This window comes from Cucurbita maxima, unplaced genomic scaffold, assembly GCF_002738345.1.
Source record: "Cucurbita maxima cultivar Rimu unplaced genomic scaffold, Cmax_1.0 Cma_Scf00008, whole genome shotgun sequence".
Taxonomy (NCBI): domain Eukaryota; kingdom Viridiplantae; phylum Streptophyta; class Magnoliopsida; order Cucurbitales; family Cucurbitaceae; genus Cucurbita; species Cucurbita maxima.
The window spans coordinates 1,468,853-1,491,834 of record NW_019272024.1 but is presented as its reverse complement, the minus strand read 5'-3'; the positions used below and the strand labels follow the sequence as shown (position 1 = coordinate 1,491,834).

The following is a 22,982-nucleotide window of genomic DNA, read 5'->3' as shown; positions in this document are numbered from 1 at the left end:
TGAGTCATTAGATTGTAAAGGTCTTTAGTTTTGTAGCTTGCCTGTCGACGACTAGGTCTATGCTGGTTATGGTATTTGATTTTGAAGCGCAAGTTTCTATGGATTTTGTACCACGAGAAACTTCTTTCCATATGGACAAAATTACAGTATTGCATACATACTGTGCATTAAACCCTTGAGCAAGAGTCATATCATATGATTGAAAGCCCTTAAAATGTAACTCAAGAAGGAATAATCGTTACAAAATTGTTATAGAGGTGTTCCAAACATTGAACTCAGATCCTCTAACCCTTGAGCAAGAGTTATATCATTAGGGATCAGCCGTCTGTTTCAAACCATTATTGTAAATCAGAGCCTTTTTGCTCTTTTGTAATATCTAATTTTTTATGTCTTTTGTACGTGCTCCTCTTTTTTGTACTTTTCTTTTTGTTTAAGCTGTCTGTTTCTTCAATGAAATAGTGTGTTTTCATTTTTTTAAAAACATTTATATTTTGAATCTCTTATCAAGATTGTTCCGCATTTTAGTGGTTGTGATTTCCAGTTTTCTCTTCCTCTTTCAAGAATCTTGTTGTTTCAGTTTTCTTCCTGTGTTGATCTTTGCTTGTACGAGGGGAATGTCAAAGCTGAATTGCTGACGTTGAATTAACTGTAAAAATCTGGCTGATGTGATGCATGTTCATTCAGCTTGGTGAAAGAAATTTCAAGGAATGTTACTAATTCTAGTTTGCTGAGCTCTAACATGGCGGACAAGTTGTGTCCAATTTGAAGTAAAATGTGTACATGGTGGACAAGCTTTCAACCAGGATACAAGGTGCAGCTGCTTCTTTGATGCCTATTCTTGTAAGTAAATTGCAGTTGACTATTTCTTTTGATGTATATTACTGAACAGTAACGTGCTTTCTTTTTAACTCATCATGTCAGACATGATCTCTGTTGGGGCGTTTTGCTTCGATTTTTGAATAATCTTGTCAGACATGAACTCTGTATGTGATCTTTAACCTTTCTGGTAGGATACTAGTGGTTTTTTTATGCACCCGCTTTTGAGGATTTGATATAAACGCAAGAATGTACCCAATCTTGTTTTTAGTTTGGAAAGTTAAAATCATTCTCTTTAACTGTAAAATGTAGTACTAATAGTTGGTTGAAACTGAAGCTAAAGAAGGGACATTTCAAGAATTGAACTTGGGGATCTCTTGCACCCATAGCAAACTGATACCAGTAGATCAAATGTCCAGCCTGACTTCTAGAAATACATTTATTTTAGAATCATAATCAGATTTTTACAAAAGGAATATTCTGTCCAAGAAGCGAGTAATGATAGTAAAATCAAAGGTTCTAGCAAACTGATACAAGTGATGCATCTAAGGGGCAGGGTACCCAAACATGTTGATTTTCCATGATAGGGGAACGTATCAACTAAACCTTTGATTTTACTACCATTACTTGCTTCTTTGCAACATTTTATTGAAGATAAGTAAAACCTAAAGTTATGCATGGTGGGTGAGCTATGTTGGATTCTAGCTGGTATCTCCATCTTTCATGGTTGAATGTTTATCTTAGAGAAGTCAAAAACACTTAACTTAAGGCTTCTCAATTCAGAATCTCTTGCACCCAAAGGAAGAATTAAACTAATAGACCAAATGGAAAGTTTGCTCAGATGAGTTGCTTTTGCATGGTAGATGGAATAAGTAAGATTCGAGCTACCTACTTTGATTTATTATTATCTAGTGCTTGCCCTATGTGTGGTAGTGGTAGAATTATAGATGCGAGATACATCCTAAAAAGGTGGTTTGAGTTATAATCCAGAAATAGCGTGTATAATTTAAAACCTGGGATTTTTGCTCCATATGAGTGTTTTTCATTAAGTTCTTCAAAGGGAGCATAACTCAATGGTAATTGGCATGTACTCCTTCATTTAAGGTAGGAGGTTCAAATTCACATACTCTAGTTGTACTAAAAAAAAAGCACTGATTTAGTTCTAAAAATAGTGATGAAGATGAACAGAATCTTTTTCTCATTCCCCTGGAAGAATACGTGCTAAACCAACCCTTACATAAATCCACACCAAGGAGTGTTTTTGTAATAGGAAATTAGTGTACGAATGATAACTTTCAGAGCGCAAGAGGATCTTCCCCTAATGAAAAAGATTACCAAAAAAGAAAGGAGAAGAAAAAGGCATAAGCATAACCTGGAATAAAGATAGATGGGAATCATTGATTCTGCCGTGATTTTTAGACTGACTAAAGCTAAAGTTCAATATCTGCAATAATATGCTGAAGTTCATTATGATAACTCTGTCTTCCCATGACCAAATCATAAACAATCTTGGAGACCTTGCATGTGGAATGCTGCTTATCATAAATATTGGTAGTATTGAGGTTGTCTACTCACTTTCTTTTTTTTAGAACCCAAGTAACTGAACACTGAGAGATTGGAAAAAAAAAGAAATAATAATGACGGTTTTAATAATCATCAGATAAATTCAAAAATATGCATGCCCCTAATAACCACTAAATACAATTCAATAATTTCTAAAGAAATTGGGGCATTTTGAGAATTGAATTTTAGACTCCCACACCCAAACTGAGAATCATATCACTAGACCATATTCTATTTTGTAATTGAAGTTATATCATCTTGACGTTGGATCTGTGATGCACTTAGCTAATGTGTAGTTGATGGTTCTGTTTTTTCTGCAGTGGTTGGCCTATCTTTGGCAGTAAACACATCAATGACTGTGTATATAGTAAATTTGCTTTTGAGTGGTTGATGAAATGAGGTAGGTTGCAAGCTACCTCCCTTAATTTTTTATTTTCTTTTGCTTGTCATTTGAAACTTACTATCAAATACCTTATCAGAAATATGCAGTAAACATGATCTATAGATGAGCTTCCAGGTGGAACGCTGGCCAGCTGCTTATTCTTGCACTCATCCTCCACTATTGGTATCTATTTACACTCCTGTTTTTTATTTTTTTATTTTTTTATTTATGTTATATCTACTTAACATTCTTCTCTTGGACTTGGTATAAAGATCTTACATTTCCATTATTTGGTATCTTTGCATATAGACTCCTGGTCTTTTATTTTCTAGGTTGCCCACTTAAGATTCTTCTCTTGGACTCAGTTTAAAAGATCTTATTTGTGGCCGGGCTGGGACATCAAATAAAGATCTCTTATGAAAATTGACTGGAACTTGGAAGTTAAGATTTAGTAATGTTAGTGAAAAAAAATTTGGGGCATTCTGAGAATCTAACTCGGGACCTCTCACACCCGAAGCAAGAATCATACCACTAGACCAAATGCCCTATATGAGTGTACCAAATTAATTCTTTTTTATTGTAGTTCGAATAATGTATCCATGGCATCATTGTCGAACTTGTTTTAAAATGAAAATTATGTATAGAAAGTCAACAAGCACATGAGGCATTCTAAGAAATGAACGCAGAACCTCCATTCCCAAATTGTGAGACTGCCACTAGATCAAATGCCTTTTTCCTTTATCATATATCAATTTTTAATTGAGACTTATTGAGATTTATATCTGGTCTTGTGCTGTTGTACACACATCATTGACTTTTTTTTTTTTTTGAGAATTGCACATCAATGATTTATTTCATCAACCATTCCAAATTATCTTGTGCATGTCTAAACATCTTTATCAGAAATATGTAATTACACACGATAGATGTGCTTCCAGGTGAGATTCCAAGCTGATTGCTTATTCAAGCATTCATCTTCCATCATTTGTTCTCTCTCTATATATAGACTCCTAGTCTTTTTGTTTACGTTTAACTACATTCATATTTTGAAGTATAAAATATGAAGATCTAATGAATAATGGAACGAAATTTGGAAGTTTAACCTTGAAAATGGTGGGGGGAGGGGGGATTTTGAGAATAGAACTCGGAACATCTCGCACCTAAAGTCATGCCACTAAATCAAATGCCCAGTTTGAATGCAAGAAAATCATCTGCTATTTTTCATTGTAATAGATTATAACTTCTTGATGCTGGAACCTTGGTACAATTGACTAATGTGTAGTTGGTGGTTGCTAAACTTATGGGTAGATAACAAGAAGTTTTTGGTTGAAATGGTAATTAAGAATAGATAGTCAACAGCTCATGCCACATAACGCATCAGAAAAAATTGAACTCAGAACCTCCTATACCAAATTGAGTTTATTTTTTTTTTTTCTTTTGCTAAATATGAACTTGAGAATTTACCACCAGATCAACTGCCCCATCCTTTCCTGTATCAAATAGAGGATTTCAATTTTATTTTTATTTTTATAAGAGACAATTTCATTGATGAGTGAAATTTACAAGAGGGATGTATAAGACCTTCCCAATTTGCAATGAGGGAGGTATACATCAAGTAAGACGTATGAAGATGTAGATGTGATCCTCATGTTGTATGGTTGTCAGTGATTTGGTTTACTTTGCAAAGTTGCTTTTGGATGGTTGATGAAATAAGTTAGGATCCCTGAAATAATTTATGATATTTATGAATCATCTTGTGCTTGTCTCTTTGAAATTAATGACCAAGGTTTCTTCTCGTAATTATAAGGTATGCATGATTGAATATAGATGAACTTCCAGGTGGGATTCTAGTTGGCTCCGTTCAAGCATGCACCCTTCATATCTGGTATGCATATGCACTCTTAGTCTGTTAATTTGGTTGTTTGCTTCTGTTCTCCTCTTAAACAATAAAATATAGAGAGTCAATGAATAACTAAACGACATCTGGACGCTTAAATTTGAAAATGATAAGAACAAAAAGGGGCATTCCGAGAATTGAACTCGGGACCTCTCACACCCGAAGCGAGAATCATACCACTAGACCAAATGCCCTGGATGACTATAATAACTTCGTTAAATAATTTTTATTGTAACTGACATTGCATCTTGATGTTGGAACCACGGTATAATTGATTAATATGCAGTTGGTGAATTTGCTTTTTCAATGGTGGTTGGCAAGCTTATTGGTAGTTTACAAGAAGTTTTTCGTTGAAATTAAAATTATGAATAGAAAGTCTGCAATCTCATGTCACATGAGGCATCCAAAGAAAATTGAACTCAGAACCTCCCATACAAAATTGATTACTTTTTTTCTTATGCTAACTACGAAATTGATAATCTACCACCACATCAACAGCCTAATCTTTTCCTACATCAAAATACAGGATTTCAATTTTTAATTAAGACATGAAAATGTTAACCTGATTGCACCTAGCAAAGTTGCTTCTAAATGATTGATGAACTAAGTTAAGATCCTTGTTTAGCTGCCTAGATTTATGAATTGTCTTGTGCTTGTCTTTTTTAAACCAATGATCAAAGTTTCTTATCATAATCATGAAATTTGCTTATGGTAGAATGAATATAGATGAATTTCCAGGTGGGATTGATTGGCTACATTCAAGCATGCATCATTCATGTCTTGTATGCATATACACTCCTTTTATTTAGGTTGTTTGCTTACCTTCTTCTCTTGAACAATAAAATATAAAAGGGTAAGGAATAATTTAATGGCATTTGGAAGCTTAAATTTTGAAAATGGTAAAAGCAAAAAGGGGGCATTCCGAGAATCGAACTCGGGACCTCTCGCACCCAAAGCGAGAATCATACCACTAGACCAAATGCCCTGGTTAAGTATGATACATTCATTAAATCAAATTTATTGGAAGTTATATTGCATCTTCCTGATGGTTGAGCCACGGTACAATTGATTAATATGTAGTTGGTGAAGTTTGGTGAAGTTTCTTTTTCAATTGTGGTTGGTAAGCTTATTGGTAGATTACCAGAAGTTTTTGGTTTGAATGAAAATTATGAATAGAAAGTCAACAATGTCATGCCACATGAAGCATAAGAAAAAATTGAACTCAAAACCTCCCATACCAAATGGGTTACTTTTTTTCTTATGCTAACTATGAAATTGAGAATTTACCTGCTTTTCTTTTCCCATATCAAAAACAAGGTTTCAATTTTTAATTAGGACATGAAGATGTAGACCTCATTGCACTTAGCAAAGTTGCTTTTGAATGATTGATGAACTAAGTTAGGGTCCTTGATCGATACCTTATGAATTATATAATGGAATTGGTAATAGTAAATGTATTGGGAGCATTCCGAGAATTGAACTCGGACCTCTCGCACCCTAAGCTGGAATCATACCACTAGACCAAATGCCCTACTCAGGTAGACTCCATTGCACATAGCAAAATCATGCAACTAAACCAAAAACACCATAAGTGAGAATCATTCCACTAGACCAAAAACAAGGTTTAAATTTTTAACTAGGACATGAAGATGTAGACCTCAATGCGCTTAGCAGAGTTGCTTTTGAATGATTGATGAATTAAGTTAGGATCCTTGATTAGCTTCCTTGATTTATGAATTATCATAATTATGAAATATGCATATGATAGAATGAATATAGATGAACTTCCAGGTGTGATTGATTGGATACATTCATCATTCATGTCTCGTATGCATACCTTCTTGTCTTGAACAATAAAATATAACTGGGTAAAGAATAATTTAATGGCATTTGGAAGCTTAAATGTTGAAAATGGTAAAAGCAAAAAGGGGGCATTTTGAGAATCAAACTTGGGACCTCTGACACCCAAAACAAGAATCATACCACTAGACCAAAAGCCCTGGTTGAGTATGGTACATTCATTAAATCAAATTTATTGGAAGTTATATTGCATCTTCCTGATTGTTGAGCCACGGTACAATTGATTAATGTGTAATTGGTGAAGTTTCTTTTTCAATTGTGGTTGGTAAGCTTATTGGTAGATAACCAGAAGTTTTTAGTTGGAATGGAAATTATGAATAGAAAGTCAACAATCTCATGCCACATAAAAAAGCATAAGAAAAAAATTCAAATGAGTTACTTTTTTCCTTATGCTAACTACGAAATTGAGAATTTACCACCAAATCAACTGCTTTTCTTTTCAGATATCAAAAACCATGTTTCAATTTTTAATTAGGATATGAAGATGTAGACCTGATTGCACTTAGCAAAGTAGCTTTTGAATGATTGATGAACTAAGTTAGGATCCTTGATTAGCTGCCTTGGTTTATGAATTGTCTTATGCTTGTCTTTTTGAAACTAATGATCAAAGTTTCTTACCATAATTATGAAATATGCATATGATAGAATGAATATAGATGTTCCAGGTGGGATTGATTGGCTACATTCAAGCATGCATCATTCATGAGTCTGGTAAAAGAAAAAAGGGGGCATTCCGAGAATCGAACTCGGGACCTCTCGCACCCAAAGCGAGAATCATACCACTAGACCAAATGCCCTAGTTGAATATATTTCTTTCATTAAATCGAATTTATCGCATGTTATATTGCATCTTCTTGATGATGGTACAATTTATTAATGTGTACGCTAATTGTTTGATTACAAGAAGTTTTAAGTTGAAATGAAAATTATGAATAGAAAGTCAAAATATCCTAAACAATTGAACTCATAGCCTCCCATACCAAAATGATTCTTTTCTCTTATGCTTCCTTCAAAATCGAGAATCTACCCCTAGATCAGCTGTCCTATCTTTTCCTATATCATGTAGGCCTGGTCGTACTTTTAGCAAAGTTGCTCTTGAATGTTTGAAGAACTAGGTTAGGATCCTTGATTAGCTGGTGGGATTCTGATTGGCTGCATTCAAGCATGCACCCACGCTTCATGTTTGGTATGCACATACACTCCTAGTCTTTTATTTAGGTTGTTTTCTTACATTCTAGCTCAAGAATAATTAAATTACATTTGGAAGCTTAAATTTTGAAAATGGTAAAAGAAAATGGGATTGCTCCGAGAATTGGAATCAGGACCTCTCGCTTCCCAAAGCAAGAATCTTACCGCTAGACCAAATGTTTTTTAAATTTCAATTATCGTAATTAATATTACGTCTTCTTAATGTTGGAATCATGCTACAGTTTAGTTTATTAATGTGTTGTTGGTGAAGTTATTTTCTAATGGTGGTTGGTAAGCTTATTGGTAAAATACAATAAATTTGTGGGTTAAATGAAAATTATGAATAGAAAGGCCATACGACATCCAAAACAATGGAACTCAGGAACTCCCTTACCAAATTGATTGTTGTTTTCTTACGAAACTGAAAATCTACCTTAGATCAGCTGTCTTATATTTTCCAATATAAAATGCAGGATTTCATGGCTGGGCACATGCCCTTGTCGCTATGAAATGTTAAATATTTTTGTCAGAAATATATAAATATATATTATAGATGTGCTTCCAAGTGGGGGCATGGCATGGCTGGCTAGTATTCAAGCATTCATCCTCCATTATTTGGTATGATTTATTCTAAAGATTACTGACATTTTATTTAGTTGCTTCTGTGTTTCTCATGATCTATAAAATATATATACCTAATGAATATTATAATGGAATTGGAAAATTGTAATGGGGGCATTCCGAGAATTGAACTCGGGACCTCTCGCACCCTAAGCGAGAATCATACCACTAGACCAAATGCCCTGATGTTGAAGTTTTTTTAATGGTGATTGGTAAGCTTGTTGGTAGAACACACTAAGTTTTTGGGTTAAATGAAAATTATGAATAGAAAGTCAACAATCTCATGCCACATAAGGCATCTAAAACAATTGAACTCAAAACCTCCCATATCAAATTGATTGGTTTTTTCTTATGCTAACTTAGGAATTGAAAATCTACCAAATTTGTTAATGGTAAAAGTGAAGGGGCATTCTGCATAGAATCATTTCTATTTGATTATACATAATTTATTTATTGTTCTTTATTTTAATTCAGATGATATCCTCTTGATGTTGGGCATGGCTTGCTACATATTCAAGCATTCATCCTCCATTATTTGGTATGATTTATATTTGAAGGTTTCCTGAATTTTATTTAGGTTGCTTATATGTTTCTCATGATCTATAAAATATATTTATATACCTTGTTAATAATATAATGAAAATTGAAAATAGTTATAGAGCAATAGGGCCCCCCTTAGAATCATACTACTAGACCAAAGGCCCTATTTCTCTTGACATATCTAAAAAGTATAATCGAAAAAATCAATAGGGGAACCCCCAAGAATTGAACTAAAGCAAGAATCATACCACTAGACCAAATGCCCTATTTATCTTAAACTATTCCCAAAGGTTTCCTCATGATCTATATATACCTTATGAACAAGATAATGGAAAAAAAGAATAGGGGCATTCCAAGAATTGAACTTGGGACCTCTTGCACCCAAAGTGAGAATCATACCATTAGACCAAATGCCCAAATGCTCTGGTTGGGTATAAACATTCATTAAATAAATTTATTGTAAATTAGATGGTTGATCCAGTACAATTGATTAATGTGTAGTTTGTGAAGTTTCTTTTTCAATTGTTGTTGGTAAGCTTATTTTTGGTTGGAATGAAAATTATGAATAGAAAGTCAACAATGTCATGCCACATAAAGCATAAGAAAAAATTGAACTCAAAACCTCCCATACCAAGTGGGTTACTTTTTTTCTTATACTAACTACGAAATTGAGAATTTACCAGCTTTTCTTTTCCCATATCAAAAACAAGGTTTCAATTTTTAATTAGAACATGAAGATGTAGACTTCATTGCACTTAACAAAGTTGCTTTTGAATGATTGATGAACTAAGTTAGGATCCTGGATTACCTGCCTTGCTTTATGAATTATCTTGTGCCTGTCTCTTTGAAACTAACGATCTAAGTTTCTTATCATAATTATAAATATGCATGATAGATTATAAATGAACTTCAAGGTGGGATTCTGGTTGGTTGCACTAAAGCATGCATCATTCTTCTCTGGTATGTATATACACTCTTAGTAGTTTATTTAGGTTGTTTGCTTTCCTTCTTCTCTTGAACAATAAAATATAATGGGGTAACGAATAATTAAATGGCATTTGGAAGCTTAAATTTTGAAAATTTTAAAAGAAAAAAGGGGCATTCCGAGAATTGAATTCGAGACCTCTCGCACCCAAAGCGAGAATCATACCACTAGACCAAATGCCCAGGTTGAATATATTACATTCATTAAATCCAATTTATTATTAGTTATATTGCATTTCTTGATGATGAAGCCACAAATAGTCAATGTGTAGTTGGTGAAGTTGTTTTTTCAATTGTGGTTGGTAAGCTTATGGATAGATTACCGGAAGTCTTTGGTTGGAATGAAAATTATGAATAGAAAGTCAACAATCTTATGCCACATGAAAAAGCATAAGAAAAAATTCAAAATCCAGGTTTCAATTTTTAATTAGGACATGAAGATGTAAACTTCATTGCACGTAGCAAATTTGCTTTTGAATGATTGATGAACTAAGTTAGGTTTCTTGATTAGCTGCCTTGGTTTATGAATTGTCTTGTGCTTGTCTTTTTGAAGCTAATGATCAAAGTTTCTTATCATAAATATGAAATATGCATATGATAGAATGAATATAGATGAAGTTCCTGGTGGGATTGATTGGCTTCATTCAAGCATGCATCATTCATGTCTGGTATGCGTATACACTCCTTTTATTTAGGTTGTTTACTTTCCTTCTCTTGAAGGATAAAATATAAAGGTGTAACAAATAATTAATTGGCATTTGAAAGTTTAAATTTTGAAAATGGTAAAAGCAAAAGGGGGCATTCCGAGAATCGAACTCGGGACCTCTCGCACCCAAAGCAAGAATCATACCACTAGACCAAATGCCCTAGCTGAAGACATTGGATTCATTAAATCGAATTTATTGTAAGTTGGTACAGTTTACTAATGTGTAGTTGGTGAAGTTGCTTGTTTGTAAGCTAATTGTTTGATCACAAGAAGTTTTTAGTTGAAATGAAAATTATGAATAGAAAGTCAAAATATCCTAAACAATTGAACTCATAACATCCCATACAAAATTGATTCTTTTTTCTTATGCTTCCTTCAAAATCGAGAATCTACTCCTAGATCAGCTGCCCTATCTTTTCCTACATCAAATATAGGAGTTCAATTTTAATAAGACATATGGTTGTACTTTTAGCAAAGTTGCTCTTGAATTTTTGATGAACTAGATTAGGATCCTTGATTAGCTGGTGGGATTCTGATTGGCTCCATTCAAGCATGCACCCTTCATGTTTGATATGCTTATACACTCATACTCTTTTATTTAGGTTGTTTTCTTACATTCTTCTCTTGAAAAATAAAATAGAAACAGCTAAGAATTATTAATTGGCATTTAGAAGCTTAAATTTTGAAAATGGTAAAGGAAGAAAATGGGGGCATTTCCAGAATTGGACTTAGGACCTCTGGCACCCATCGCGAGAATCTTACTACTAGACCATTTGTTTTTTAAATATCAATTATCGTAATTAATATTACATCTTCTTAATGTTGGAATCATGCTACAGTTTATTAATGTGTTGTTGGTGAAGTTATTTTTTGATGGTGGGTGGTAAGCTTACTGGTGGAATACAAGAAGTTTTTGGGTTAAATGAAAATTAGGAATGTAAAGTCCATACGGCATCCAAAACAATTGAACTCAGAACCTCCTTACCAAATTGATTGCCTTTTCTCTTACGAAATTGAAAATCTACCTTAGATCAACTGTCTTATATTTGCCAATATCAATACAGGATTTCACGGCTGGGCACATGCCCTCGTCACTATGAATGTTAAATATTTTTATCAGAAATATATAAATATATATTATAGATGTGCTTCCAAGTGGGAACATGGCATGGCTGGCTACTTATTCAAGCATTCATCCTCCATTATTTGGTATGATTTATATTTAAAGATTACTGACATTTTATTTGAATTGCTTATGTGTTTCTCATGATCTATAAAATATATATTCCTTATGAATAATATAATGGTTTTGGAAATAGTAAAATGTAAAGGAGGCATTCCGAGAATTGAACTCGGGACCTCTTGACCAAATGCCCTGATGTTGAAATTTTTTAATGGTGATTGATAAGCTTGTTGATAGAACACACTAAGTTTTTGGGTTAAATGAAAATTATGAATAGAAAGTCAACAATATCATGCCACATAAGGCATCCAAAACAATATCTACTTAACATTCGTCTCTTGGACTTCGTAAAGATCTTACATTTCCATTACTTGGTATCTTTGCATATAGACTCCTGGTCTTTTATTTTCTAGGTTGCCCACTTAAGATTCTTCTCTTGGACTCGGTTTAAAAGATCTTATTTATGTCCGGGCTGGGACATCAAATAAAGATCTCTTATGAAAATTGACTGGAACTTGGAAGTTAAGATTTAGTAATGTTAGTGAAAAAAAATTTGGGGCATTCTGAGAATCTAACTCGGGACCTCTCACACCCGAAGCAAGAATCATACCACTAGACCACATGCCCTATATGAGTGTACCAAATTAATTCTTTTTTATTGTAGTTCGAATAATGTATCCATGGCATCATTGTCGAACTTGTTTTAAAATGAAAATTATGTATAGAAAGTCAACAAGCACATGAGGCATTCTAAGAAATGAACGCAGAACCTCCATTCCCAAATTGTGAGACTGCCACTAGATCAAATGCCTTTTTCCTTTATCATATATCAATTTTTAATTGAGACTTATTGAGATTTATATCTGGTCTTGTGCTGTTGTACACACATCATTGACTTTTTTTTTTTTTTGAGAATTGCACATCAATGATTTATTTCATCAACCATTCCAAATTATCTTGTGCATGTCTAAACATCTTTATCAGAAATATGTAATTACACACGATAGATGTGCTTCCAGGTGAGATTCCAAGCTGATTGCTTATTCAAGCATTCATCTTCCATCATTTGTTCTCTCTCTATATATAGACTCCTAGTCTTTTTGTTTACGTTTAACTACATTCATATTTTGAAGTATAAAATATGAAGATCTAATGAATAATGGAACGAAATTTGGAAGTTTAACCTTGAAAATGGTGGGGGGAGGGGGGATTTTGAGAATAGAACTCGGAACATCTCGCACCTAAAGTCATGCCACTAAATCAAATGCCCAGTTTGAATGCAAGAAAATCATCTGCTATTTTTCATTGTAATAGATTATAACTTCTTGATGCTGGAACCTTGGTACAATTGACTAATGTGTAGTTGGTGGTTGCTAAACTTATGGGTAGATAACAAGAAGTTTTTGGTTGAAATGGTAATTAAGAATAGATAGTCAACAGCTCATGCCACATAACGCATCAGAAAAAATTGAACTCAGAACCTCCTATACCAAATTGAGTTTATTTTTTTTTTTTCTTTTGCTAAATATGAACTTGAGAATTTACCACCAGATCAACTGCCCCATCCTTTCCTGTATCAAATAGAGGATTTCAATTTTATTTTTATTTTTATAAGAGACAATTTCATTGATGAGTGAAATTTACAAGAGGGATGTATAAGACCTTCCCAATTTGCAATGAGGGAGGTATACATCAAGTAAGACGTATGAAGATGTAGATGTGATCCTCATGTTGTATGGTTGTCAGTGATTTGGTTTACTTTGCAAAGTTGCTTTTGGATGGTTGATGAAATAAGTTAGGATCCCTGAAATAATTTATGATATTTATGAATCATCTTGTGCTTGTCTCTTTGAAATTAATGACCAAGGTTTCTTCTCGTAATTATAAGGTATGCATGATTGAATATAGATGAACTTCCAGGTGGGATTCTAGTTGGCTCCGTTCAAGCATGCACCCTTCATATCTGGTATGCATATGCACTCTTAGTCTGTTAATTTGGTTGTTTGCTTCTGTTCTCCTCTTAAACAATAAAATATAGAGAGTCAATGAATAACTAAACGACATCTGGACGCTTAAATTTGAAAATGATAAGAACAAAAAGGGGCATTCCGAGAATTGAACTCGGGACCTCTCACACCCGAAGCGAGAATCATACCACTAGACCAAATGCCCTGGATGACTATAATAACTTCGTTAAATAATTTTTATTGTAACTGACATTGCATCTTGATGTTGGAACCACGGTATAATTGATTAATATGCAGTTGGTGAATTTGCTTTTTCAATGGTGGTTGGCAAGCTTATTGGTAGTTTACAAGAAGTTTTTCGTTGAAATTAAAATTATGAATAGAAAGTCTGCAATCTCATGTCACATGAGGCATCCAAAGAAAATTGAACTCAGAACCTCCCATACAAAATTGATTACTTTTTTTCTTATGCTAACTACGAAATTGATAATCTACCACCACATCAACAGCCTAATCTTTTCCTACATCAAAATACAGGATTTCAATTTTTAATTAAGACATGAAAATGTTAACCTGATTGCACCTAGCAAAGTTGCTTCTAAATGATTGATGAACTAAGTTAAGATCCTTGTTTAGCTGCCTAGATTTATGAATTGTCTTGTGCTTGTCTTTTTTAAACCAATGATCAAAGTTTCTTATCATAATCATGAAATTTGCTTATGGTAGAATGAATATAGATGAATTTCCAGGTGGGATTGATTGGCTACATTCAAGCATGCATCATTCATGTCTTGTATGCATATACACTCCTTTTATTTAGGTTGTTTGCTTACCTTCTTCTCTTGAACAATAAAATATAAAAGGGTAAGGAATAATTTAATGGCATTTGGAAGCTTAAATTTTGAAAATGGTAAAAGCAAAAAGGGGGCATTCCGAGAATCGAACTCGGGACCTCTCGCACCCAAAGCGAGAATCATACCACTAGACCAAATGCCCTGGTTAAGTATGATACATTCATTAAATCAAATTTATTGGAAGTTATATTGCATCTTCCTGATGGTTGAGCCACGGTACAATTGATTAATATGTAGTTGGTGAAGTTTGGTGAAGTTTCTTTTTCAATTGTGGTTGGTAAGCTTATTGGTAGATTACCAGAAGTTTTTGGTTTGAATGAAAATTATGAATAGAAAGTCAACAATGTCATGCCACATGAAGCATAAGAAAAAATTGAACTCAAAACCTCCCATACCAAATGGGTTACTTTTTTTCTTATGCTAACTATGAAATTGAGAATTTACCTGCTTTTCTTTTCCCATATCAAAAACAAGGTTTCAATTTTTAATTAGGACATGAAGATGTAGACCTCATTGCACTTAGCAAAGTTGCTTTTGAATGATTGATGAACTAAGTTAGGGTCCTTGATCGATACCTTATGAATTATATAATGGAATTGGTAATAGTAAATGTATTGGGAGCATTCCGAGAATTGAACTCGGACCTCTCGCACCCTAAGCTGGAATCATACCACTAGACCAAATGCCCTACTCAGGTAGACTCCATTGCACATAGCAAAATCATGCAACTAAACCAAAAACACCATAAGTGAGAATCATTCCACTAGACCAAAAACAAGGTTTAAATTTTTAACTAGGACATGAAGATGTAGACCTCAATGCGCTTAGCAGAGTTGCTTTTGAATGATTGATGAATTAAGTTAGGATCCTTGATTAGCTTCCTTGATTTATGAATTATCATAATTATGAAATATGCATATGATAGAATGAATATAGATGAACTTCCAGGTGTGATTGATTGGATACATTCATCATTCATGTCTCGTATGCATACCTTCTTGTCTTGAACAATAAAATATAACTGGGTAAAGAATAATTTAATGGCATTTGGAAGCTTAAATGTTGAAAATGGTAAAAGCAAAAAGGGGGCATTTTGAGAATCAAACTTGGGACCTCTGACACCCAAAACAAGAATCATACCACTAGACCAAAAGCCCTGGTTGAGTATGGTACATTCATTAAATCAAATTTATTGGAAGTTATATTGCATCTTCCTGATTGTTGAGCCACGGTACAATTGATTAATGTGTAATTGGTGAAGTTTCTTTTTCAATTGTGGTTGGTAAGCTTATTGGTAGATAACCAGAAGTTTTTAGTTGGAATGGAAATTATGAATAGAAAGTCAACAATCTCATGCCACATAAAAAAGCATAAGAAAAAAATTCAAATGAGTTACTTTTTTCCTTATGCTAACTACGAAATTGAGAATTTACCACCAAATCAACTGCTTTTCTTTTCAGATATCAAAAACCATGTTTCAATTTTTAATTAGGATATGAAGATGTAGACCTGATTGCACTTAGCAAAGTAGCTTTTGAATGATTGATGAACTAAGTTAGGATCCTTGATTAGCTGCCTTGGTTTATGAATTGTCTTATGCTTGTCTTTTTGAAACTAATGATCAAAGTTTCTTACCATAATTATGAAATATGCATATGATAGAATGAATATAGATGTTCCAGGTGGGATTGATTGGCTACATTCAAGCATGCATCATTCATGAGTCTGGTAAAAGAAAAAAGGGGGCATTCCGAGAATCGAACTCGGGACCTCTCGCACCCAAAGCGAGAATCATACCACTAGACCAAATGCCCTAGTTGAATATATTTCTTTCATTAAATCGAATTTATCGCATGTTATATTGCATCTTCTTGATGATGGTACAATTTATTAATGTGTACGCTAATTGTTTGATTACAAGAAGTTTTAAGTTGAAATGAAAATTATGAATAGAAAGTCAAAATATCCTAAACAATTGAACTCATAGCCTCCCATACCAAAATGATTCTTTTCTCTTATGCTTCCTTCAAAATCGAGAATCTACCCCTAGATCAGCTGTCCTATCTTTTCCTATATCATGTAGGCCTGGTCGTACTTTTAGCAAAGTTGCTCTTGAATGTTTGAAGAACTAGGTTAGGATCCTTGATTAGCTGGTGGGATTCTGATTGGCTGCATTCAAGCATGCACCCACGCTTCATGTTTGGTATGCACATACACTCCTAGTCTTTTATTTAGGTTGTTTTCTTACATTCTAGCTCAAGAATAATTAAATTACATTTGGAAGCTTAAATTTTGAAAATGGTAAAAGAAAATGGGATTGCTCCGAGAATTGGAATCAGGACCTCTCGCTTCCCAAAGCAAGAATCTTACCGCTAGACCAAATGTTTTTTAAATTTCAATTATCGTAATTAATATTACGTCTTCTTAATGTTGGAATCATGCTACAGTTTAGTTTATTAATGTGTTGTTGGTGAAGTTATTTTCTAATGGTGGTTGGTAAGCTTATTGGTAAAATACAATAAATTTGTGGGTTAAATGAAAATTATGAATAGAAAGGCCATACGACATCCAAAACAATGGAACTCAGGAACTCCCTTACCAAATTGATTGTTGTTTTCTTACGAAACTGAAAATCTACCTTAGATCAGCTGTCTTATATTTTCCAATATAAAATGCAGGATTTCATGGCTGGGCACATGCCCTTGTCGCTATGAAATGTTAAATATTTTTGTCAGAAATATATAAATATATATTATAGATGTGCTTCCAAGTGGGGGCATGGCATGGCTGGCTAGTATTCAAGCATTCATCCTCCATTATTTGGTATGATTTATTCTAAAGATTACTGACATTTTATTTAGTTGCTTCTGTGTTTCTCATGATCTATAAAATATATATACCTAATGAATATTATAATGGAATTGGAAAATTGTAATGGGGGCATTCCGAGAATTGAACTCGGGACCTCTCGCACCCTAAGCGAGAATCATACCACTAGACCAAATGCCCTGATGTTGAAGTTTTTTTAATGGTGATTGGTAAGCTTGTTGGTAGAACACACTAAGTTTTTGGGTTAAATGAAAATTATGAATAGAAAGTCAACAATCTCATGCCACATAAGGCATCTAAAACAATTGAACTCAAAACCTCCCATATCAAATTGATTGGTTTTTTCTTATGCTAACTTAGGAATTGAAAATCTACCAAATTTGTTAATGGTAAAAGTGAAGGGGCATTCTGCATAGAATCATTTCTATTTGATTATACATAATTTATTTATTGTTCTTTATTTTAATTCAGATGATATCCTCTTGATGTTGGGCATGGCTTGCTACATATTCAAGCATTCATCCTCCATTATTTGGTATGATTTATATTTGAAGGTTTCCTGAATTTTATTTAGGTTGCTTATATGTTTCTCATGATCTATAAAATATATTTATATACCTTGTTAATAATATAATGAAAATTGAAAATAGTTATAGAGCAATAGGGCCCCCCTTAGAATCATACTACTAGACCAAAGGCCCTATTTCTCTTGACATATCTAAAAAGTATAATCGAAAAAATCAATAGGGGAACCCCCAAGAATTGAACTAAAGCAAGAATCATACCACTAGACCAAATGCCCTATTTATCTTAAACTATTCCCAAAGGTTTCCTCATGATCTATATATACCTTATGAACAAGATAATGGAAAAAAAGAATAGGGGCATTCCAAGAATTGAACTTGGGACCTCTTGCACCCAAAGTGAGAATCATACCATTAGACCAAATGCCCAAATGCTCTGGTTGGGTATAAACATTCATTAAATAAATTTATTGTAAATTAGATGGTTGATCCAGTACAATTGATTAATGTGTAGTTTGTGAAGTTTCTTTTTCAATTGTTGTTGGTAAGCTTATTTTTGGTTGGAATGAAAATTATGAATAGAAAGTCAACAATGTCATGCCACATAAAGCATAAGAAAAAATTGAACTCAAAACCTCCCATACCAAGTGGGTTACTTTTTTTCTTATACTAACTACGAAATTGAGAATTTACCAGCTTTTCTTTTCCCATATCAAAAACAAGGTTTCAATTTTTAATTAGAACATGAAGATGTAGACTTCATTGCACTTAACAAAGTTGCTTTTGAATGATTGATGAACTAAGTTAGGATCCTGGATTACCTGCCTTGCTTTATGAATTATCTTGTGCCTGTCTCTTTGAAACTAACGATCTAAGTTTCTTATCATAATTATAAATATGCATGATAGATTATAAATGAACTTCAAGGTGGGATTCTGGTTGGTTGCACTAAAGCATGCATCATTCTTCTCTGGTATGTATATACACTCTTAGTAGTTTATTTAGGTTGTTTGCTTTCCTTCTTCTCTTGAACAATAAAATATAATGGGGTAACGAATAATTAAATGGCATTTGGAAGCTTAAATTTTGAAAATTTTAAAAGAAAAAAGGGGCATTCCGAGAATTGAATTCGAGACCTCTCGCACCCAAAGCGAGAATCATACCACTAGACCAAATGCCCAGGTTGAATATATTACATTCATTAAATCCAATTTATTATTAGTTATATTGCATTTCTTGATGATGAAGCCACAAATAGTCAATGTGTAGTTGGTGAAGTTGTTTTTTCAATTGTGGTTGGTAAGCTTATGGATAGATTACCGGAAGTCTTTGGTTGGAATGAAAATTATGAATAGAAAGTCAACAATCTTATGCCACATGAAAAAGCATAAGAAAAAATTCAAAATCCAGGTTTCAATTTTTAATTAGGACATGAAGATGTAAACTTCATTGCACGTAGCAAATTTGCTTTTGAATGATTGATGAACTAAGTTAGGTTTCTTGATTAGCTGCCTTGGTTTATGAATTGTCTTGTGCTTGTCTTTTTGAAGCTAATGATCAAAGTTTCTTATCATAAATATGAAATATGCATATGATAGAATGAATATAGATGAAGTTCCTGGTGGGATTGATTGGCTTCATTCAAGCATGCATCATTCATGTCTGGTATGCGTATACACTCCTTTTATTTAGGTTGTTTACTTTCCTTCTCTTGAAGGATAAAATATAAAGGTGTAACAAATAATTAATTGGCATTTGAAAGTTTAAATTTTGAAAATGGTAAAAGCAAAAGGGGGCATTCCGAGAATCGAACTCGGGACCTCTCGCACCCAAAGCAAGAATCATACCACTAGACCAAATGCCCTAGCTGAAGACATTGGATTCATTAAATCGAATTTATTGTAAGTTGGTACAGTTTACTAATGTGTAGTTGGTGAAGTTGCTTGTTTGTAAGCTAATTGTTTGATCACAAGAAGTTTTTAGTTGAAATGAAAATTATGAATAGAAAGTCAAAATATCCTAAACAATTGAACTCATAACATCCCATACAAAATTGATTCTTTTTTCTTATGCTTCCTTCAAAATCGAGAATCTACTCCTAGATCAGCTGCCCTATCTTTTCCTACATCAAATATAGGAGTTCAATTTTAATAAGACATATGGTTGTACTTTTAGCAAAGTTGCTCTTGAATTTTTGATGAACTAGATTAGGATCCTTGATTAGCTGGTGGGATTCTGATTGGCTCCATTCAAGCATGCACCCTTCATGTTTGATATGCTTATACACTCATACTCTTTTATTTAGGTTGTTTTCTTACATTCTTCTCTTGAAAAATAAAATAGAAACAGCTAAGAATTATTAATTGGCATTTAGAAGCTTAAATTTTGAAAATGGTAAAGGAAGAAAATGGGGGCATTTCCAGAATTGGACTTAGGACCTCTGGCACCCATCGCGAGAATCTTACTACTAGACCATTTGTTTTTTAAATATCAATTATCGTAATTAATATTACATCTTCTTAATGTTGGAATCATGCTACAGTTTATTAATGTGTTGTTGGTGAAGTTATTTTTTGATGGTGGGTGGTAAGCTTACTGGTGGAATACAAGAAGTTTTTGGGTTAAATGAAAATTAGGAATGTAAAGTCCATACGGCATCCAAAACAATTGAACTCAGAACCTCCTTACCAAATTGATTGCCTTTTCTCTTACGAAATTGAAAATCTACCTTAGATCAACTGTCTTATATTTGCCAATATCAATACAGGATTTCACGGCTGGGCACATGCCCTCGTCACTATGAATGTTAAATATTTTTATCAGAAATATATAAATATATATTATAGATGTGCTTCCAAGTGGGAACATGGCATGGCTGGCTACTTATTCAAGCATTCATCCTCCATTATTTGGTATGATTTATATTTAAAGATTACTGACATTTTATTTGAATTGCTTATGTGTTTCTCATGATCTATAAAATATATATTCCTTATGAATAATATAATGGTTTTGGAAATAGTAAAATGTAAAGGAGGCATTCCGAGAATTGAACTCGGGACCTCTTGACCAAATGCCCTGATGTTGAAATTTTTTAATGGTGATTGATAAGCTTGTTGATAGAACACACTAAGTTTTTGGGTTAAATGAAAATTATGAATAGAAAGTCAACAATATCATGCCACATAAGGCATCCAAAACAATATCTACTTAACATTCGTCTCTTGGACTTCGTAAAGATCTTACATTTCCATTACTTGGTATCTTTGCATATAGACTCCTGGTCTTTTATTTTCTAGGTTGCCCACTTAAGATTCTTCTCTTGGACTCGGTTTAAAAGATCTTATTTATGTCCGGGCTGGGACATCAAATAAAGATCTCTTATGAAAATTGACTGGAACTTGGAAGTTAAGATTTAGTAATGTTAGTGAAAAAAAATTTGGGGCATTCTGAGAATCTAACTCGGGACCTCTCACACCCGAAGCAAGAATCATACCACTAGACCACATGCCCTATATGAGTGTACCAAATTAATTCTTTTTTATTGTAGTTCGAATAATGTATCCATGGCATCATTGTCGAACTTGTTTTAAAATGAAAATTATGTATAGAAAGTCAACAAGCACATGAGGCANTACCTTCTTCTCTTGAACAATAAAATATAAAAGGGTAAGGAATAATTTAATGGCATTTGGAAGCTTAAATTTTGAAAATGGTAAAAGCAAAAAGGGGGCATTCCGAGAATCGAACTCGGGACCTCTCACACCCAAAGCGAGAATCATACCACTAGACCAAATGCCCTGGTTAAGTATGATACATTCATTAAATCAAATTTATTGGAAGTTATATTGCATCTTCCTGATGGTTGAGCCACGGTACAATTGATTAATATGTAGTTGGTGAAGTTTGGTGAAGTTTCTTTTTCAATTGTGGTTGGTAAGCTTATTGGTAGATAACCAGAAGTTTTTGGTTTGAATGAAAATTATGAATAGAAAGTCAACAATGTCATGCCACATGAAGCATAAGAAAAAATTGAACTCAAAACCTCCCATACCAAATGGGTTACTTTTTTTCTTATGCTAACTATGAAATTGAGAATTTACCTGCTTTTCTTTTCCCATATCAAAAACAAGGTTTCAATTTTTAATTAGGACATGAAGATGTAGACCTCATTGCACTTAGCAAAGTTGCTTTTGAATGATTGATGAACTAAGTTAGGGTCCTTGATCGATACCTTATGAATTATATAATGGAATTGGTAATAGTAAATGTATTGGGAGCATTCCGAGAATTGAACTCGGACCTCTCGCACCCTAAGCTGGAATCATACCACTAGACCAAATGCCCTACTCAGGTAGACTCCATTGCACATAGCAAAATCATGCAACTAAACCAAAAACACCATAAGTGAGAATCATTCCACTAGACCAAAAACAAGGTTTAAATTTTTAACTAGGACATGAAGATGTAGACCTCAATGCGCTTAGCAGAGTTGCTTTTGAATGATTGATGAATTAAGTTAGGATCCTTGATTAGCTTCCTTGATTTATGAATTATCATAATTATGAAATATGCATATGATAGAATGAATATAGATGAACTTCCAGGTGTGATTGATTGGATACATTCATCATTCATGTCTCGTATGCATACCTTCTTGTCTTGAACAATAAAATATAACTGGGTAAAGAATAATTTAATGGCATTTGGAAGCTTAAATGTTGAAAATGGTAAAAGCAAAAAGGGGGCATTTTGAGAATCAAACTTGGGACCTCTGACACCCAAAACAAGAATCATACCACTAGACCAAAAGCCCTGGTTGAGTATGGTACATTCATTAAATCAAATTTATTGGAAGTTATATTGCATCTTCCTGATTGTTGAGCCACGGTACAATTGATTAATGTGTAATTGGTGAAGTTTCTTTTTCAATTGTGGTTGGTAAGCTTATTGGTAGATAACCAGAAGTTTTTAGTTGGAATGGAAATTATGAATAGAAAGTCAACAATCTCATGCCACATAAAAAAGCATAAGAAAAAAATTCAAATGAGTTACTTTTTTCCTTATG

At 33.4% G+C, this 22,982-nt stretch overlaps 1 protein-coding gene and 15 non-coding genes across 16 annotated transcripts in view; 1 reads left to right on the top strand and 15 right to left on the bottom strand.

Moving 5' to 3' along the window:
- The first annotated feature begins 4,374 nt into the window (after window positions 1-4,374).
- Window positions 4,375-22,982, top strand: part of LOC111483199 — a 20,463-nt gene continuing 1,855 nt past the window's right edge. The window contains exons 1-6 of the mRNA XM_023129349.1: window positions 4,375-4,474; window positions 4,601-4,646; window positions 7,634-7,704; window positions 8,802-8,865; window positions 16,694-16,764; window positions 17,862-17,925. Of these exons, the coding sequence (XP_022985117.1) occupies window positions 4,459-4,474; window positions 4,601-4,646; window positions 7,634-7,704; window positions 8,802-8,865; window positions 16,694-16,764; window positions 17,862-17,925 (332 nt within the window). The 5' untranslated portion in view covers window positions 4,375-4,458. The remainder of the gene's footprint in view (window positions 4,475-4,600; window positions 4,647-7,633; window positions 7,705-8,801; window positions 8,866-16,693; window positions 16,765-17,861; window positions 17,926-22,982) is intronic.
- Window positions 4,781-4,852, bottom strand: TRNAP-CGG. The gene has a single exon. It is a non-coding gene; the product is annotated as a tRNA-Pro (tRNA).
- Window positions 5,572-5,643, bottom strand: TRNAP-UGG. The gene has a single exon. It is a non-coding gene; the product is annotated as a tRNA-Pro (tRNA).
- Window positions 7,244-7,315, bottom strand: TRNAP-UGG. Its single transcript has one exon. It is a non-coding gene; the product is annotated as a tRNA-Pro (tRNA).
- TRNAP-AGG lies at window positions 8,439-8,510 on the bottom strand. Its single transcript has one exon. It is a non-coding gene; the product is annotated as a tRNA-Pro (tRNA).
- On the bottom strand, window positions 9,212-9,283 carry TRNAP-UGG. The gene has a single exon. It is a non-coding gene; the product is annotated as a tRNA-Pro (tRNA).
- On the bottom strand, window positions 9,963-10,034 carry TRNAP-UGG. Its single transcript has one exon. It is a non-coding gene; the product is annotated as a tRNA-Pro (tRNA).
- On the bottom strand, window positions 10,647-10,718 carry TRNAP-UGG. Its single transcript has one exon. It is a non-coding gene; the product is annotated as a tRNA-Pro (tRNA).
- Window positions 13,841-13,912, bottom strand: TRNAP-CGG. The gene has a single exon. It is a non-coding gene; the product is annotated as a tRNA-Pro (tRNA).
- Window positions 14,632-14,703, bottom strand: TRNAP-UGG. The gene has a single exon. It is a non-coding gene; the product is annotated as a tRNA-Pro (tRNA).
- TRNAP-UGG lies at window positions 16,304-16,375 on the bottom strand. The gene has a single exon. It is a non-coding gene; the product is annotated as a tRNA-Pro (tRNA).
- On the bottom strand, window positions 17,499-17,570 carry TRNAP-AGG. Its single transcript has one exon. It is a non-coding gene; the product is annotated as a tRNA-Pro (tRNA).
- On the bottom strand, window positions 18,272-18,343 carry TRNAP-UGG. The gene has a single exon. It is a non-coding gene; the product is annotated as a tRNA-Pro (tRNA).
- TRNAP-UGG lies at window positions 19,023-19,094 on the bottom strand. Its single transcript has one exon. It is a non-coding gene; the product is annotated as a tRNA-Pro (tRNA).
- Window positions 19,707-19,778, bottom strand: TRNAP-UGG. The gene has a single exon. It is a non-coding gene; the product is annotated as a tRNA-Pro (tRNA).
- On the bottom strand, window positions 21,644-21,715 carry TRNAP-UGG. The gene has a single exon. It is a non-coding gene; the product is annotated as a tRNA-Pro (tRNA).